Raw genomic sequence first — 18,616 nt, 5'->3', positions numbered from 1 at the left:
CCAACTGTTCACAAGAAGATCTTATTTCAGGGTAGATAAAGATGGGGCTATGCTTAAAAAAGGTGTTGAAAGGCTTACTTTTATCGACGGCTCCCTTTTCCACCCTATCTAGACCTGGGGTGTCCAACCTTGGCACCTTTAAGACTTGTGGACTTCAACTCCCACAATTCCTAAGCCGAACATGGCTGGTTGAGGAATTCTGGGAGTTGAAGTCCACAGGTCTTAAAGTTGCCAAGGTTGGACACCCCTGAGGCAGATCATATTTGAAAGACCTAGAAGGAAGGCAAGTGTGTAAATTGGTAAAACATAGACCAGGAAGACAAAGGGTTAATGAAGCTCGGTAATATGACTAACTTACCTCAGAGGTTTTATTGTGAGGTTAAGTTAAGAGTAGAGGATACTTGACGATAGCTCCTTGGAGGAAAGGAATGAAAGCAGTTCAATAGTTGGTGCCTTGAAGTCATGGATAAGCATCCTGGTGCCCTTCAGAGGTCTGGGACTGAAGCTCCCACAATCCCATAATTAGCGGCTGGAGTGAAGGAGAGATGAAGTCCAAAAACATTGTGAGACCTCCAGATTCTCCATCCTTAATTTAAAATATCCTGTGAAGTCATTGAGACAGGCGACCTATGAAATTATGTGGGAAAGCTTAAAGCAGTGGGAAGAAAGATTAAACTGTGGTCCATCTTAAGCACTTCTCATTTTCAAGAATTCCATGGAATCTGTGTGGGTTCCCCCCCCCTCCAAGTGTTGGGAATGTTAGGTCTGTAGTTTTCCTGGAGTAACGGCTACCTTACCCTTTGGTCTCCTAAAGTTTGCATTTCCTGCATTCAAAGACTAACGGGGCTCACTGTTTTTGCTCATTTCTAGGTCCTTCAAGAGAAATGATCCAGTTAACCCGTATCATGTGAATTCTGGGTATGTCTTTGCTCCTGCCACTAGTGCAAACGACAGCGAAATTTCTAGCGACGCTCTGACTGACGATTCCATGTCAATGACCGATAGCAGTGTGTAAGTACTTCCATCATTGGAATTGGGAGCGAAGTTTGTAATGGTTAAAATTTTCTGGGCTGGCCTTCTTACTAAATGGAGCCCACAGTTGGAACAGAACAGGATATGCTGCAAAAGTGAGATTTGGTCTCCCCTGTTTTGATTGCTCGATAGGAATTATTCTTCCAAAGTCTCAGAAAAAAATTGCCTTGTCCTCCTGGAAAACCTACACAGTTTGTTTCTGCCCCGTGGAGCATGTCTGTCAGTTGTCCCTTATTGGCTGTCTTGTTTCAGGTGTTTTCAGGGATGTGTGTGCTATCATGAAATAATGACTGTGGTTAAAAAAAATAAATTGCTTCCTTTAGGAAGTGCTCTGAAGCTATTGCTGCGCTTCCAAGTACAATTGATCTGAAAGGCAAGTGACCTCTTGTGCCAATGTTAGAACTAGAGTTAGAGGAGGCTTGGCCTGTTTTCTTTTAGTTTCCCTCTAGAAGGGGAATGGTGTCCTCTGCAAAAATCTTGACTGAGAAAGAAAGGAAGGAAGGAAAGAGAGATAGAAAGAGAAAGAAAGAAAGAAAGAAAGAAGGGAAAGAGAAAAAGAAAAGAAATGAAGAGAGAAAGAAAAGGAGGGAGGAAGAGAGAGAAAGAAAGCGGGAGAAAGAAAGAGAAAGAAAGAAAGAAAGAAAGAAAGAAAGAAAGAAAGAAATGAAAGTGAGACTCTTGGTCAGCCTTTATATAATTTATGGTGGTTAAACTGTATTCTCTCTACCCTCCTCTTTTCTCAAATGGGGATCTCCATCCTGTTTCTGAATAAAGGCAGTGCTTTATTATTGAAATATTCCAGGATATTAGAAGGACATGGTACATTTTGCTGTTGAAAGAAGTTTTAAAAACGTCGATTAGTTTTGCTGTAATTAAGGGTTTCTCTACTTCCTTTTGTTGAGTCAGCTGGTGCCCCGGGACTAAATCTAGAAACCCCCCCTGAGATGGACTGCAGAGTAAAGATCCCTTAGGTGGCCCTTGTAGGCACTCAGACAGTTTTGATATTGTTCATGCTTCAGCCATTTAAAGGTAGTCCTCAACTTATGACCCCAATTGAGCCCAAAATTTCTGTTGCTAAGTGAAACATTTGTTAAGAGAATTTTGCCCCATTTTACAACCTTTCTTGCTATAGTTCAGTGTTTCTCAACCTTGGCAACTTGAAGATGTCCGGACTTCAACTCCCAGAATTCCCCAGCCAGCATTCGCTGGCTGGGGAATTCTGGGAGTTGAAGTCCAGACATCTTCAAGTTGCCAAGGTTGAGAAACACTGCTATAGTTGTTAAGTGACTCGCTGCAGTTAACTTAGTGACACGGCTGTTAAGTGCGACTGCCTTCCCCGTCGACTTTGCTTGGCAGAAGTTCACAAAAGGCCATCCCGTGACACGGAGACACGGCAACCTTCATAAATATGAATCAGGTGCCCAAGCATCTGAATATTGATCACGTAATCACCATGGAGACGCCACAACGGTTGTAAGTGTGAGGAATGGTCTTACGTCCCGTTTTTCAGTGCCACTGTAACTTCGAATGGGGACACGAAATGAACTGTTGGTAGTTGAGGGCTACTTGTATGTTGGGACTTTCTCCGGGCTTAAATGGTACAGATTGGCTCCATTTTTTGTGGTCAAATCTCCCTGAAACAACAGTGAAAGCTGCCTCTCGCGTCTCTTACGGGGCTTACACTGTGGCCTTGCCTAATCCTAAAGAGGATCACCAAAACTGGCTTGCCAGCATGAGGTGGGCCCATCCTTGTGCCTGCATAGGTAAAGGTTCCCCTTGCACATATGTGCTAGTCATTCCCGACTCTAGGGGGCGGTGCTCATCTCCATTTCAAAGCCGAAGAGTTAGCGCTGTCCGAAGACATCTCCATGGTCATTTGGCTGGCATGACTAAATGCCAAAGGCTCACGGAATGCTATTACCTTCCCACCAAAGGTGGTCCCTATTTGTCTACTTTCATTTTTCACCTGCTTTCGAACTGCTAGGTTGGCAGAAGCTGGGACAAGTAACTGGGAGCTCACTCCGTTACGCAGTGCTAGGGATTCGAACCACCAAACTGCTGATCTTGACAAGCTCAGTGTCTTAGCCTCTGAGCCACCGTGCCTCTCTGTGCCTCTATAAAGTTAGTCATTTCTGGACTAGCAATGGCTCCTTACGTGGCTGGGATCCTTCTACCCTCCGTTCAGAGCCAGGCCAATTCTAGGGCCTTCTGCAGATGAGAGGCCTGAGTGAGAAATAAAGTGCAAAGGGGTGGGGGGTGGGGCAGGTGGGTGGGGGTGGTGGATGAAAGGCTTAACTGAATCCCTTTCAGCCCATTGTTCGTCTAGGGGAGCTTAGGAGAGGATAAGGGGTTAGCAGGCAGCTTTGAAATTGACTTGAACAAGTGAATGGGAGCTCCCCCCTTAAAGCCGGGCATAAAAGAAGCTGCTCTATTTGCTCCTGCTATAACAAGAGCTCCTTCAGGTCATGAGGAGCTGAAGGGGAGCTTGCTTGGTTTATACAGCTGGGGAGGCTATGAACAGACAAAACATGGATTTCAATAGGATCTGGGAGGGGTCACCTAGCACGAAGGAGCAACTTTTCTTCACCTGCTCCTGCTGCCAACTCCAGCCCAGGTTTTCTGCATTTGACTTGTTTCCCTTGCCCTAGGTATACAAAGGAGAAACCACGAGCAAAAAGGTGAAAATGTATTTTATGTCCGGGCTGGGGGAATGGATTGGAAAAGGGGAAAAAATAATCCATTGCTTCTGTGGTAGATTGACTTCCTTTGATGCTGCGGCAAACCGACGTCAGTGCCTTTTCCTATGGGTTTTGTTGACTTCCCAAGTGTGCATGTAGGTTGCCTCTTGGGTGGGAGGCAAACGGAGGGAGAGAGAATGTAGAGATATAGGAAGCCAGGGTGACCTAGACTGGAAGGTTTGGTGGCCTTCCTAGAAGGGAAGGCAAACAACACCTTGTGTCTGAATTTGCAGTTAATCTCAAAAGCATCCTGGTGAGGTTTTTTGGGTTCCTCATGCGCTCTTTTGGTGCCGACCATAAAGCACCTCCAATTTCCATGTCTTGATTGGAGGGAAGGAAATAAGAGAGAAGAAAGAGAGCTGAAAGGGAGCGTCTTATTATTTGGTTATATCTTATTTATGGATTTACTTTGGACCCAGGGGAATACTGCTGAGTGAACTTCAAATATTACCTTATCTTACAAACCAGGCTTTTGATGTTGGCAAGATCAGAGGCTGTGCTCCACAGCCATTGCCAAATGAAGATGGGAGTGAATGCATATGCGCCAAAGCCTGAGATTTCAAAAGAAGCAGTAAAACTACATTCAAGTTAGGTCAGGCACATCTAAGTCAAAAGGCTAAGATAATTGGCTCAGCTTAAATGGCAGCTGACTGGAAAGGAGACTTCAAAACTAGTGTTTCCCCAGAAACAGATTGGCTTAGTCCCAGAGTGGTTAGCTAAAATGTTTGTAATTAAACTGTGCTCCTCACTGCCTAAAATTGTGCAGTTCTTTATTCTAGACTTGGATTTAAACACACACACACACACACACACACACACACACACACACACAGGCAAGCAGGGGCAAGAAGGAGAAAGCTAGTGGACTGACATGGTTGTCATCTTGTCGTCTTCCAAAAAACACCACTTTTGAGGCCATTGAGTTCTTGTATGTAAAAAGCTTTCAAAATGTTCTGCCATTGGGCAGAAAGATTTGGTGTCCCTTCCTCTCAGACCTCACCTTATTATCCAATAGCTGGGTGTGGCATCGATAAGAGTTTTTCTAGCTGAGGATTATAACAGCCTTACGATAGATTTTAAAGGCGGAGTTGAAATCAACTCCAACGTATTTACCAAACAGTCTTCTTATCTAAAGTCTTGCCTTTTCGGTCTTCCTTGTCTTCATGGCTACCTTATGGAGCCTTCCTTGTTCCTATTTTTCAGATGAGAAACTTGTGGGGATGTTAGAAGTCCACCACCAAAGGCTGTTTGATGCATGTGTGGCTGAAAGAAAGCTTGAAACCAAAATAAATAAATACCAAAATGAGTCCTCTCTCTTCTGGGGCCTTAATTGGCTTCGTTGGCTACCCTAATTTTAAATTTGAGAAGCAGCTGTCTGTCTCGTTCACACGAATGCATGATCAATTCTTGCCTTGTTCCAGTGCTCTTTTATTTTAAATATTCAAGAACCAAAAATGCTCAAATCCTCATTAGGATACCCAGTTCTGTTTCTCAGGCTATTAAGGAAGGCCCCCTCCTAACATGACACTCATTGAGTCTTTTATTTAAGTTCAATTAACAGCTTGTTCCAAGACAGAGGGCGTTCTTAAGTAAGCCAATTCAGAGGATCCCTCTCGTTTCTCCAATTGCTCCGTTGGGGAGTCTCCCAAACACTGGAAGGGAATTGGAGAGGGGCTACCTGGATGGACAAGGAGCATTGAATTAGGACAAAGTGATACAAAGGGGCCGGGAAGGCCACCTTTTCAACCACCAAGAAATTCCCAAATGAGATATAACGAAACCAATTTTTTTTTTTAACCCAAGTGCTATGGATAAGGATTTAGGTTAGTTAAAATGTATAATAATAAAAGTCAGAGCAATCTATCAGTACAAGATGAATCATTAAGAACCCTCAGCCCCAACCTCTACGGCTGAGTATCCTGCTGGCTAACCAATGACAGGCGAAAAGAAGAAGTGGTCTTAATAATCAGAGACCCTGTGGCTTCCCTAGCCGGGATTTTCTTTCTAAACTAGAAGAGGTTTTTCATATTTTCAGTCGGGTTTTTTTTCCCCCCCAGGCCCTGTTGTGTGAAAGCATAAATATTGCCTCACACTCGTACACTTTTATCAGTCGTAGGTTTCCATTTTTTTTATTACCGGTACGCTTGTGCACGTGCTGGCGTCCGTCCGGTGGGTGGGCGGAGCCTCCTGTCACCACCACTACCGGTTCACCCAATCCAGGCCGAACCGGGTGTAACCCCCCTCTGACTTTTATGATCTATATGCTCTTGATTCCTACGTGTTTCCCTTAATACTTATGATTTTTTCCCCTCTCACCCTATTACTAAAACACACCCAGCTCTCTGTCCCTAAATGTTCTCCTTTGTGTTATTTTAGCTTAGGTTCTTTGCTCTGCTCCACATAGTTGAGGTGTGTCTATCTTGTTTTAGGCTGAGATGTGTCTACCTTGTTTTTATGTATGTTGTAAAGTTCTGTTGGTCCATAGGATGGTTTTGACAAGCGACATGGGGGATTCTTAACTGAGACCCTGTTCTGAGTTGCATGGTTTGAAACTGTACAGTTTCATATCTTGGATTTGGTTAAAAAATAATTTCTTTTCCCTCTGCCTCAATATTTTTTGCCAGATTTAATAGGTTTGAAAGATCTGAGCTGTCTTCTCTTTCTCTGGTTAGAGCAGGGGTAGTCAATCTTTTTATACCTACCGCCCGCTTTTGTATCTCTGTTAGTAGTAAAATTTTCTAAACTGTGGCAGTTCCACAGTAATGGTGATTTATAAAGTAGGGAAGTAACTTTACTTTATAAAATTTATAAAGCGGAGTTACAGCAAATCCTTACCGCCCACCATGAAAGCTGGAATGCCCACTAGTGGGTGGTAGGGACCAGGTTGACTACCACTGGGTTAGAGAGACATTTGGGGTGAAAAACTAATGCAGTGAAATTGTTGTGCTGAAATAACCAAATGTTGTGTGTTCTTCCAGAGGATATCTGGAGTGACATCTGGTCTGCCTTAAATGGATGATGGGCTTTTTAATGTCTTGATGTCTTGGAGCTTGAAGATTAAGAGGTGTTTGTGATGTTTCACACTTGTGCAATAGCTTGTGTGGCAGCACAAGTACCAATATGGGAAAGGCTTTCCTTGGCTTTTACTTCTACCTCCAATGTAAATTCATTTGTGATGGGCTGCTTAATCTAACCCAAAGTTCCACTACTGTCTGGCTCTTAATTCTGGTTTATTTGGAGATCAATACAATACAATAGCAGAGTTGGAAGGGACCTTGGAGGTCATCTAGTCCAACCCCCTGCCTAGGCAGGAAACCCTATACCGTTTCAGACAAATGGCTATCCAACATCTTCTTAAAGACTTCCAGTGTTGGGGTATTCACAACTTCTGGAGGCAAGCTGTTCCACTGATTAATTGTTCTAACTGTCAGGAACTTTCTTCTCAGTTCTAAGTTGCTTCTCTCCTTGATTAATTTCCACCCATTGCTTCTTGTTCTACTCTCAGGTGCCTTGGAGAATAGTTTGACTCCCTCTTCTTTGTGGCAACCTCTGAGATATTGGAACACTGCTATCATGTCTCCCCTAGTCCTTCTTTTCATTAAACTAGACATACCCAGTTCCTGCAACTGTTCTTCATATGTTTTAGTCTCCAGTCCCCTTATCATCTTTGTTGCTCTTCTCTGCACTCTTTCTAGAGTCTCCACATCTTTTCTACATTGTGGCGACCAAAACTGAATGCAGTATTCCAAGTGTGGCCTTACCAAGGCATTATAAAGTGGTATTAACAATTCATGTCATCTTGATTCTATCCCTCTGTTTATGTAGCCTAGAACTGTGTTGGCTTCTTTGGCAGCTGCTGCACATTGCTGGCTCATATTTAAATGGTTGTCCACTAGGATTCCAAGATCCCTCTCACAGTTACTACTATTGAGCAAGGTACCACCTATACTGTACCTGTGCATTTTGTTTTCCCTTGCCTAAATGTAGAACCTAACTCTTTTCACCATTGAATTTCATTTTGTTAGATAGTGCCCAATGTTCAAGTTTGTCAAGATCCTTCTGTATCTTAAGCCTGTCTTCTGGAGTGTTGGCTATTCCTGCCAGGTTGGTGTCATTTGCAAATTTGATGAGTTCCTCATTTATTCCCTCATCCAAATCATTGATGAAGATGTTGAAGAGTACTGGCCCTAAAACTGAGCCTTGGGGTACTCCACTGCACACTTCCCTCCATGTAGGTGCAGTCTTAAAAATGCTTTCATGGCAATAAGCCTGACAAAATACACAATGTATGCAACTGGACCAGTGGTGGGATTCAAAACTTGTTACTACCGATTCTGTTGGCATGGCTTGGTGGGTGTGGTATGGTTTGGTGGGCGTGGCAGGGGAGGGATATTATAAAATCTTCATTCCCTCCCCACTCCAGGGGAAAGTTACTGTAAAATCCCCATTCACTGCCATATCAGCTGGGATTCGGGAGGCAGAGAATAGATGAGGATGGGACCAGTCAGAGGTGGTATTCACCAGTTCTCTGAACTATTCAAAACGTCCACTACTGGTCAGAACCTTATGAAAATGACCACCTCTGAACATTTTCTTAGTGAGAATTCTTGATTTCCTTGAGCTTGTTTCAAGAATTGCTACAATATTGAGTATGCTCTTTATGAAGTGGAGTATAGTGGTAGAGGTGTTGCACCAGGAGTAGGAAGAGCATAGTTTCGTCCACTTTCTGCCACAAGAGCTTCTCTGGAGAGGTGGATCTAGTGGCTCGCACTCAGCCCCAATGGACTCATCACAAGGTTGTGATGAAGAGCAGCACCATCAATAAAATGTAAGGTCTAAATCAGACCAATGAATGTCACAAAAGAATGTGCAACTTTTCAGGTTCTCCAGGATTCCCCATCAAATAAAAAGTTATCAAAAGTAGGGATCAAGGAAGAAATAATTAGATCCCCAACTTAGGGCAGGTATTTTAGTCATGCATTCTATCGTTCAAAGCAATTCTTGAAACAAGAATTTCCTTTAGTCATTTGATTTATATCCCCCTGTTCTTTAGAAGCGTCAAGTGGTTTACAGGTATGACCATTAGTTTAATGACTTATGACCAGTCCACAGATTTATGACCATTGCAGCATCCCCAAGGCCACAGGATGAAAATGGACATATACTTAAGATATCCTGGGGTCATGTGAATACTATTTGCAGCCTTCCCAGCCAGCAAACTCAATGGGGGAAGAGCTGGATTTACTTACTAACCACATGATTCACTTAATAACTGCAGTGATTCTCTTAGCTTCTGTGTCAAGGAAGGTTGTAAAATGGGACAAAACTCATTTAATACCAAGTGCACCAAGTGTGGTGCCTGCTAGGGAAATTATGGAAATGAAATCTTAATGTGCTCAAGGAGCCCAGAGAGGAGCTAGCCTACCCCAAGGATGTCACAGGGCTGGCTGATGGCATTTTGGAAAAGGAGCCCACTCCTCCTCCCCAACTTTCCCAGCACAGAAGCAGCCAACTAGATTTTTCCCCGAACGCCATCACTCTGCTAAACACATAATTCTCTCAACACTGTCAAACTATTAACTAAGTCTGCATTACTGTTACTATTAGTTTTCTCATCATTCCTATCAGCCACCTTCTCCCACTTATGACTGCAGGACTGCAACTTTGTTGCTTGTATCCTTAGAATTTATATTGATTGTTTCCTAGTATGATTTGATTGCTTACTGTATTTGTACCCTATGACTCAGGGGTGAGTTGCTACCGGAATTAATGCTGGTTCGGCGCGCGTGCACATTTGCACCTAAAATTATCTGTGCATGCGCAAAATGTAAAAAAGGAAAAAAATACATTTCTGCAATGAAATTTGTTCTGCGCATGTGCAGAACCGAAAATCAAGATGGCACCGCGGTAGGAGAACCAGTTCAGGGGTGTGGCAGGCCTGGGTTGCTATCAGTTCCAGGTATCAAGTCCGCCATGTTACTACCTATTTGGCCGAACCGGTAGGAACCCACCTCTGCTATGACTATCATTAAGTGTTGTACCTTACGATTCTTGATGAATGTATCTTGTCTTTTTATGTACACTGAGAGCCTATGCACCAAAGACAAATTCCTTGTGTGTCCAATCACACTTGGTCAATAAAAAATTATATTCTATTGCTAACTGACTGTTATGTTAGTGTTGCCCTTCCCTAGGGAAAGAAAATTGAATGGCGGGCTTTTTCTGTCCTTGGCCACTTAAGGGGTAGGCTAGCCTGGGGAAGGGAGCTGGCTTTTGCACAAGTGAGGACAGAAGACATCCCTGTTGTAACATCACAACAGAAAGAAGCTGTATTCCAGCATAAGTCTGAGCGGTTGGAGGAATGTGATGCTGTGGTTGGTGTCAGGTTTCTTCTCTGCAGCCAAGTTGGCTAGAAGCATCTCAGCTCTTGAAACATAAATGGGATAATCTCCCACAGAGAAGCATGGGAGATGGGGCATTCAAATTCCAGTTTCAGGTCAACATCTGGGCCTGTGTTAACAGCTGTATATTATCATGCCATACCTGAGTTCCCGCACCTCTTTTCCTCTCCTGCAGAGAGTTTTTGGGTTTATTAACTGGCATTGCCCATTGCCTGTGGATAAATCATATTGTACATCACAGTTAACAAACCACAATATGTTTATCTAAGCCAAAGCAAACCATAAATGGCTTTGAGTAATGGCCTGGTTCATGGACCATGCTAAAATAGAGTATGGTATGATGTTGGATTAGTAATTACAGATTATCGTTCACAGATGGCGATTTAGTATGTTACCAATACAGTACCAATACACCTGCTATTTGTTTATTTATTTATTAAACATATTTTTACAGTACCAGAATTTTTTTTTAAAAATGTTGATGGCTTGCATGGAATAAATACAGGTAAAATATCGATAGTGCCATTTAAAAGTCAGAAATAAACAGGGAAGAATAATATGCATCTTAAGTTTTATATTTATGTTAGCAAAGTGGAATTACAGGACAAGGTCAGTTCCAGAGGCGGGTTGGTCCCAATTTGGCCCGGATTGGGTGAACCGGCTGTAGCGGTGATGGCAGGCTCCGCCCGCCCACCCGGATGCTTCTGCACATGCGTAGAAGCATCGTGTGTGAGCGCGCCTGAACCAGTACTAAAAAAGTTGGCAACCCACCACTGGTCAGGTCCAGTGTTGCACTCATACTGTACTCACACAATAAACTGAACTAGAAGCCCATCAAGTTAGTTGTTACGTGCTGTGTGAACTCTGCCATTATGGTTAGTTTTCAATGCTGTGCAAGCCCAGTACAAACACAAAGCTAATCCATGCATATGTATTTTCGAAAAGTACAAGTTTCTGAAGTGCTTGAAAACAGTAACTGCAGCATATGATGTGGTAGAACATGAATAACTTAATGATTACAAATCGAAGCAAACACATGCAGTTTGGGGTTGAACTCTGAAATCCTTGGTGCTCTCTGAGCATGGTAGCTTACTTGTGGACATTTCATAACCCAGCTAGGTAGTATCTTCACTGAAGATGCTATTTAGCCAGGTAATGACGCCTCTGTAATGATTACAATTTATTTGTAAAAGCATGGAAAGTTTATGAATCGGAACAATATAGAGAACTCACTCACTTCACTACCAATATCTGCATCTGCTAGCTTTCTCTTCCATTTATATTAAGAGTCTTAGCTAGTTAAGTCTTTTTTGTATATCATATAGGAAGAGAAACAGGGGGAAATGAGCAAAAACCTAAACAAATCATGGAATGGATTAGTATGATGAGTGAATTCTGTAAACTGTAGTTTGCTGCTATGACTGAATCTGCAATCTACTCCCAGGAATGTTATACTATGGAAAAAAAAGTAAGTTGCCAAACTAAAAGCTAGGTGGAGAGAGAAGTGGTTCAAAAGCATGATTGGCCATACAAAATAGGAAATTGTGCTCTGTCTTCAAACAGAGGTTGGTTGGTCACTTTTCAGGGATGCTGTGCTAGACGATCTCTTAAGCTCCCCTTCTAACTATGCGATCTGAATGTTGTACATTTAGAAGCTCTAGTTGCATTGTGTGTTCTTCAGAGAACTTAATGCCTGAGATGGTTTTTGAACTGGGCCACCTGCTTCAGCTTGGTTTTACCTGTTTCTTGGAGGCAAATGGAACTGCAAATGTGTTAAAAATATTGCCCTCTCCACAACCAACTGTACCCAACACATCACATTTGGAGCAGAGGTATTCTGAGGAAGAGACATCCACAAGTTTGAGGAAAGATTTTGCCTTTCTATATCCTCTGTGCTACCCAAACTAAGTTAGTTTGGAGAATGTTTGCATGAGATCAAACTCAAATGGCAATAGGCATCTTCCCCGATTCGGCCTGGTGATCCTATGATTTTCCCCTTGGTGATGACACCAGCCAGGATGGCTTTCTTTAGAATCATGGTGTATCAAAATTAAATAACCTCAGTCACATTTCTGAGAAGGGAGTTATATAAAGACTGTAGGTTCGTTCAATAAGTATTTCCATATAATGATTTTACTCTTGGGATTTTCAGTTTTCTCTTTAGAGAGAAGAATGAACATGTTGTCTTTATTTCCGATAGAAAGTTGAGAGTTGCGAAGTCATTAACATGGACCACAAATCTCTCCATGAACTTTTATTGGGAAGCAGGAGAATGAGTTTGATTGGGGACTGATTTTTCTTTCTGCCTGATGACCTAGCAAACTCCCAATTTTCTCATAACCTGGCCCATTATTAGTTCATGCCTCTCAGAAGTGCTTTTACAGCCTTCTCTAAGCAGTTTACAGAATCAGTATTTTGCCCCCAACAATCTGGATCATCATTTTACCCACCTCGGAAGGATGGGAGGCTGAGTCAACGTTGAGCCTGGTGAGATTTGAACTGCCAGACTGCAGTTAGCAGTCAGCTAAAGTAGCCTGCAGTACTACACTCTAACCATTGTGCCACCTCGGCTTTTAAGCTGAGAGATACAGAGGTTACACAATCTCCTGTCCTAGTTCATATCTATGAATCTTTGAGGAGCAGATGTTTTGCATAGGCAAAAACGTCATGGCTCTCTTTTGAGGGATGGAGCAGGATTTGAGTATATGCAAGTTTGAGTGATGCATCATTATTAAGATAGGAATTGCTTCAGAATGAAGTTCTGGGATTCAGTGCTTCAGTGCTGGGAACCGCTTGAGATCCATAAGGGAAGCATAGGTGGTCCCTGGAGCAGCAGAAAATAATTTTTAGAAATGAATCAGATTTTGGTCATTGGTCTTGTTCAAACAAGGTCGCACAATAAACCTTTAGTAGTAATTTTAAAGTTGGGCTCCTAGGGAGCCAACTGAGAAGAGACTTACGTTTGCCAAGTCCTAACCCCTTGTTTATGAGGTGGGCCTCAGACGCTTTTGAACATGTTCATGGTCTGTATGAAGGAAAAGTCTTGAGAATTCTTGACCTGATTAAAATATTGTAAACCAGGATCCCAAGCCTCTTTGCTCTCCAGTCTTGTTTAGATTTACCTCTCTTAGAAACTCAATCAGGATGAGTCTCAACCCAAGACAAGGATGCCATTGAATGGTTGCCCAAACCAGTGTAAGATTCGGAGTGGTACATGGTCTAAAAAAGTTGCCAGTGGCTCAACTTGGCTTAGAGAATTTATGGTTTTTTCCACCTCAAAATTCTGCAGATCTGGGCTCAGAAAATATTTTCCCAGAGACAGGACATTCCCCCCTCCCCCTCCCAATCGGACTTGTTTTACCAACAGGCCGTTGCAACAATTAGTTTCCAAACATTTTCAAAATGGGTGGCTATGGCAGTGCAGGCATGCATATTTATACAGAAACAAATGCAATTGGATTTAATTGGATTTACACCTCTTGCCTTTAAAAACCATCTGTTTATATTATCTGAGTTAAGGAATAAAAGGGGGTAGGAGGTTTCATAATAAGGATTTTAGCTTTTCCCCCATTCTTCATATTGAAATAATCAACAGTGGAGAATTCAGAATAGCATCCTGAATTACAGCATAATTTTCGACTTCCATGACTGGGGTCTTAATAATCTGAATGTAGCCTTCAATCGAACACACACACACACACACACACACACACACACACACACACGTGTATGTAATCACTTTCTTTTTCTTTCAAGGATTTTTAAAGTTACATAAAATATTGATTTATCCTACCATTTGTTCATTATGCTTACATACAGTATGCATATGATATAGAGTCAAGGTGATGAAATAGTTAAAACAGGTAGCCCTCAATTTACCACTAAATGACTATTCAAAGTTGCAGCAGCACTGGAAAAGGGACTTATGATCACTTAGGACCATTGCAACATCACCGTGGTCACGTGATCAAAATTTGGATGCTTGGCAACCAGCATGCATTTATGATGGTTGCAGTCTGCCAGTGTCATGTGATCCCTTTTGCAACTTTCAGACAGGCAGAGTCAATGGGGGAAAGCCAGATTCATTTAACAACCATGTTACTAACTTAAGCATTGCGTTGATTCACTTAACAACAATGGCAAAAACGTCATAGAATGGAATGGAATGGAATAGAATTCTTTATTGGCCAAGTGTGATTGGACACACAAGGAATTTGTCTTTGGTGCAAACGCTCTCAGTGTACATAAAAAAGACAAAGAAAGATGGGTGATAGGAACAATGAGAAGACTAATAGTAATAATAATGCAGCCTTAGTGCAGTGTTTCCCAACCTTTGGCAACTTGAAGATGTCCGGACTTCAACTCCCAGAATTCCCCAGCCAGCGAATGCTGGCTGGGGAATTCTGGGAGTTGAAGTCCAGACATCTTCAAGTTGCCAAGGTTGGGAAACACTGCCTTAGTGAATAGTTTGACAGTGGTGAGGGAATTATTTGTTTAGCAGAGTGATGGCGTTTGGGGAAAAAACTATTCTTGTGTCTATGGGACAAAAAATCACTTAACAACTGCTTAGCAATGGAAATGTTGGGGTTCCATTATGGCTGTGAGTTGAGGCTTACCCATTACCCATATGTTGGACTAGGATTATAAAAACCCAAATTCAAGTCCATGATCAACCATGGAAGCTGGTGGGTGACCTTGAACTGGTCATTGTGTCAACTCAATTACAACCTCATAGGGCGATTATTAAAGAGGAGAAATGCAGGATGGAGAACTGCATCTATTGCCCTAGGACAGGGGTGTCAAACTCACATTGTCACGGCATCATCACATGATGTATTGGGACTTTCCCCCCCTTCGCTAAATTGGGTGTGGGCGTGTCTAGCACATGACGCATTCGGCCCATGGGCTGGGAGTTTGACAGCACTACCCTAGGAGCGTATAGAGAAAGTTTATTTATATCTTACAAATAAATAGTTGATATGTACATAAAGTTTATATTTGTCTGTGTGCATGTGTGTGCGTGCTTGCACGCTCATATCTGCCTCTCAATCCATCAGTGTGCATGCATTCAAGCACTAAGCGTGAAAGCTCCTTCATCAGTTTAGGAAACTGTTTCCCCCCCCCCTCCTACTCTCTGAAAATAATGAAAGTGAAGAGGTAAGCGGAGAGTAACTTGACTATTCTAAAAACATTCCATGTCTTCATTTGAAGATTCCTATTTTTAGAGTCCTGGATGCCTTTCTAGAAGGCTATAGATTACACTGGCTTTTCCTACAGGAACAATTTATGTTAAAGTACTTGGCATTTCAGACTGCACCACTGGAAAGACCTGTAATATTGCATGTAGGAAGGGACAGAAGTGCCATCAATCAATCCCTACTGCTGCTATTTTTCTACTTTAACGTGCCATTTAGCATTATGCCGGGCTGCAAGCAAAACCAGGGATTTTTACCTTGAATTGTGACTTTTAAGAAACCACTCACATTTAAAGTGGAGGGGGAAAATAATAAAGAAGGGGGAGAAAGCCTTAGCAACCAGGTTCCGGGGTCTAACAAACAGATGTGTTCTTCTTTTACCTTTTTTTCTTCCTCCCAGTAGAAAAACATTTATAGCTCAGTTGAATTTAAATAGGGAAGAAGTTGGCTTGGAAATCTGAAGGCTTGTCTTATGCTTATAAATCCAGCTTTGGTCTGTGTGGGGCCTTCTCTAAAAGAAGATAGATAGATAGATAGATAGATAGATAGATAGATAGATAGATAGATAGATAGATAGATAGATAGATAGATAGATGATAGATAGATAGATAGATAGATAGATAGATAGATAGATAGATTAGATAGATTAGATAGATAGATAGATAGATAGATAGATAGATAGATAGATAGATAGATAGATAGATAGATAGATAGATAGATAGAGATTTTGCCCTCTCTAAGCATCTATGTAATGGAAGGCTGTTAGCCTCTCATTAAAAGAGAAAATCCAAATCACTGGCTCTTGATGCAGTTGAATACTTAAAGCTCTAAACTGAATATTAAAATTGTTTCTTTTCTTGTGTCTAGTGATGGGATCCCTCCTTACAGAATCGGGAACAAGAAGCAGCTCCAGAGGGAAATGCATCGTAGTGTCAAGGCCAATGGGCAAGTTTCTCTACCTCACTTTCCGGTAAGTACTTTTGGTGTTGACGAAGCATTTTAAGAAGCCTGAATTTCTTTGGTCCATAGATGAATGAATTCAAAGGCCGCCTAGGATGTTGATCGATCGTTTTGAATGCAGGTAGTCCTCAACTTACAACCATTTGTTTAACGATCCTTCGAAAGTTCCATCGGCAATTTAAAAAGCGACTTAAGAACCTTACACTTATGACTGTCACAGTAATGTGATCAAAATCTGGGTGCTTGTAAACTGCCATGTATTCACCACAGTTGCAGTGTCCCAGTGATTCCTATCCCAGGAATCCAACGAGCAAAATCAATGGGGAATTCCCTGAACAATTGCAGTGGTTCGCGAAGCAACTCTAGCGACAAAAAGCTCATGAAATCAGGCACAACTCACTTAACAGCCACAATGTTTGACAATGGAAATTCTGGTTCCAATTGCGGTTGTAAAACAAGGACTACCTGTAATACTGTGTTTATCTGTTTGCTTTATGTGCTTGTCTTCGAACCGGAGTTCTGCAGAATGGCGGTGGGCTATGAATATTGTAAAATAAAGGGCGACGACAGATTTTGATTCCCTGTTGTGAGGATAACTGGAAAGATAATTTACTAAAATGATAAAATGGTACTCGTTTTCTCTTCCCACCTGTTTAGCAAATGTTGCTTAGAGATACTGGATCTGTTTTATCTGCCACAAAGAAGTTCATTTTGCTCTGAAGGATGTTGACCTAAGTGCTACTTAAAGTATACCCGATCTGGGAATCTGCTTTGTGCTAGGCCAGCCTATGGGGCACCCAAAGTGTGTGGGGATTAACAGTCCCTTCTTGCACCCCTTTCTGAGGACTGTTTCTCTTCTCTGCTGTTTGAGAGGGTGGGATAAAGAGAAATAGGGCAGTGATCAGAGAGAAAGTACAGATATACAAATAGTCCTTGACTTATTGACCACAATTGAGCCTACAATTTCCACTGCTAAGCAAGATAAGTGAGTTTTGCCCTAGTTCATGACCTTTCTTGCCACGGTTCTTAAGTGAATCACTGCGGATGTTACGTTAGTCACGTGGTTGTTAAGTGAATCTGGCTTCCCCATTGACTTTCCTTGTCAGAAGTTTGCAAAAGGTCATCACATGACCCCGGGACACTGCAACCATCATAAATACATGCCAGTTGCCCAGTGGCCAAATTTTGATCACATGACCACGGGGATACCCACAACAGTTGTATGAAAAACAGTCATGTCACTTTTTTTGGTGCCGTTGTGACTTTGAACGGTCACTAAATGAATGGTTGTAAGTCAAGGATAGCCTGTGTAAGTGGACTTCCATAGAATACATAAGAATTCTTTAAAAAAATGAGAGAGAGGGAAGGAGGGAGGGAGAGAGAGAGGGAGGGAGGGAGGGAGAGAGGGAAGGAGGGAGAGAGAGAGGGGGGGGAGGGATGGAGGGAGAGAGAGAGAGGAGAGAGAGAGGAGAGAGAGAGAGAGAGAGAGAGAGAGAGAGAGAGAGAGTGAGTTGTACCATATACTTTTCAAAGAGATTCCCAATCGGTTTGGAAATTCGTCCTGGTATTTGGACCTGAAAATTTTCCTTTCCACTTTTCCCATTCTCTCTTTTTTAGAGCTATAGGGGAACAACTACAGGGGAGGTTTAGAATCTGCTTTAAGATGAGATCAGTGAAAACATGACTTGGACTCCTGACCCAGCTTGGGAGTTTCTGGGAGCATCTGGCTAGCAGCTATTAGTGGGGAAACATTGGGCTGAGATGATTTTTGGCGGGATCTGCCAGATGTCTTGGACGATAAGTTCCATGGTTCCTAGCCAAAGCCTGGCCTGGATGATTCCTTTCCCGAAGGCTCTGGGTCTGACATGAGACTGCCTTGTGTGGGTCTCATTTGTGGATAGATGATTGGTAGAAAACTGGGCTTGTTTTATCCTGCTTGTTTGCTGCTGCAGGAACGTTCAAAAAAGCCTGTTAAACCATGTGATGGATTGGCTTGAGGGTGGTAAGAGAAAGAGGGGGGAAATCTCACAGTGAACTTCCACAGCTGCTTTATTTTATTTGAGGGCTTTTAAAAAAAAAAAGCTTTACATTTGCTGTTCTGCTTCGGGATGTCCAAGAGGGAGGAACGCACCAGGAGGAGTTATGTTCTCATTGAAGTCACTGGGCCTTCTGCTATTTGTTTAAGCAGAGCCAGGATTTCTCTCCCCCCCTCCCCCCCGCCACCTTTTAGCAACTGTTAAAGCAGGAAATAGATTTCCCAGATCCTTCAAAGGAAAAAGGATATTTGTAC

General features: G+C 42.4%; 1 protein-coding gene across 4 annotated transcripts in view; it reads left to right on the top strand.

Annotated features, from left to right (window-relative positions):
• Positions 1 to 18,616, top strand: part of AXIN2 (axin 2) — a 52,835-nt gene that overhangs the window by 12,915 nt on the left and 21,304 nt on the right. For 3 of the 4 annotated variants that reach the window (XM_087710216.1, XM_087710215.1, XM_087710217.1), the window contains exons 3-4: positions 871 to 1,011; positions 16,234 to 16,336. In XM_087710216.1, coding sequence (XP_087566342.1) covers positions 871 to 1,011; positions 16,234 to 16,336 — 244 coding nt within the window. The remainder of the gene's footprint in view (positions 1 to 870; positions 1,012 to 16,233; positions 16,337 to 18,616) is intronic. The other variant, XM_087710218.1, reaches the window with a different exon arrangement.

This window comes from Thamnophis sirtalis, unplaced genomic scaffold (genome assembly GCF_051295495.1).
Source record: "Thamnophis sirtalis isolate CommonGarterSnake01/CBP01778 unplaced genomic scaffold, rThaSir2_p1.2 scaffold_3, whole genome shotgun sequence".
NCBI classification, from domain to species: domain Eukaryota; kingdom Metazoa; phylum Chordata; class Lepidosauria; order Squamata; family Natricidae; genus Thamnophis; species Thamnophis sirtalis.
This window is presented reverse-complemented; position numbering and strand designations above follow the sequence as displayed.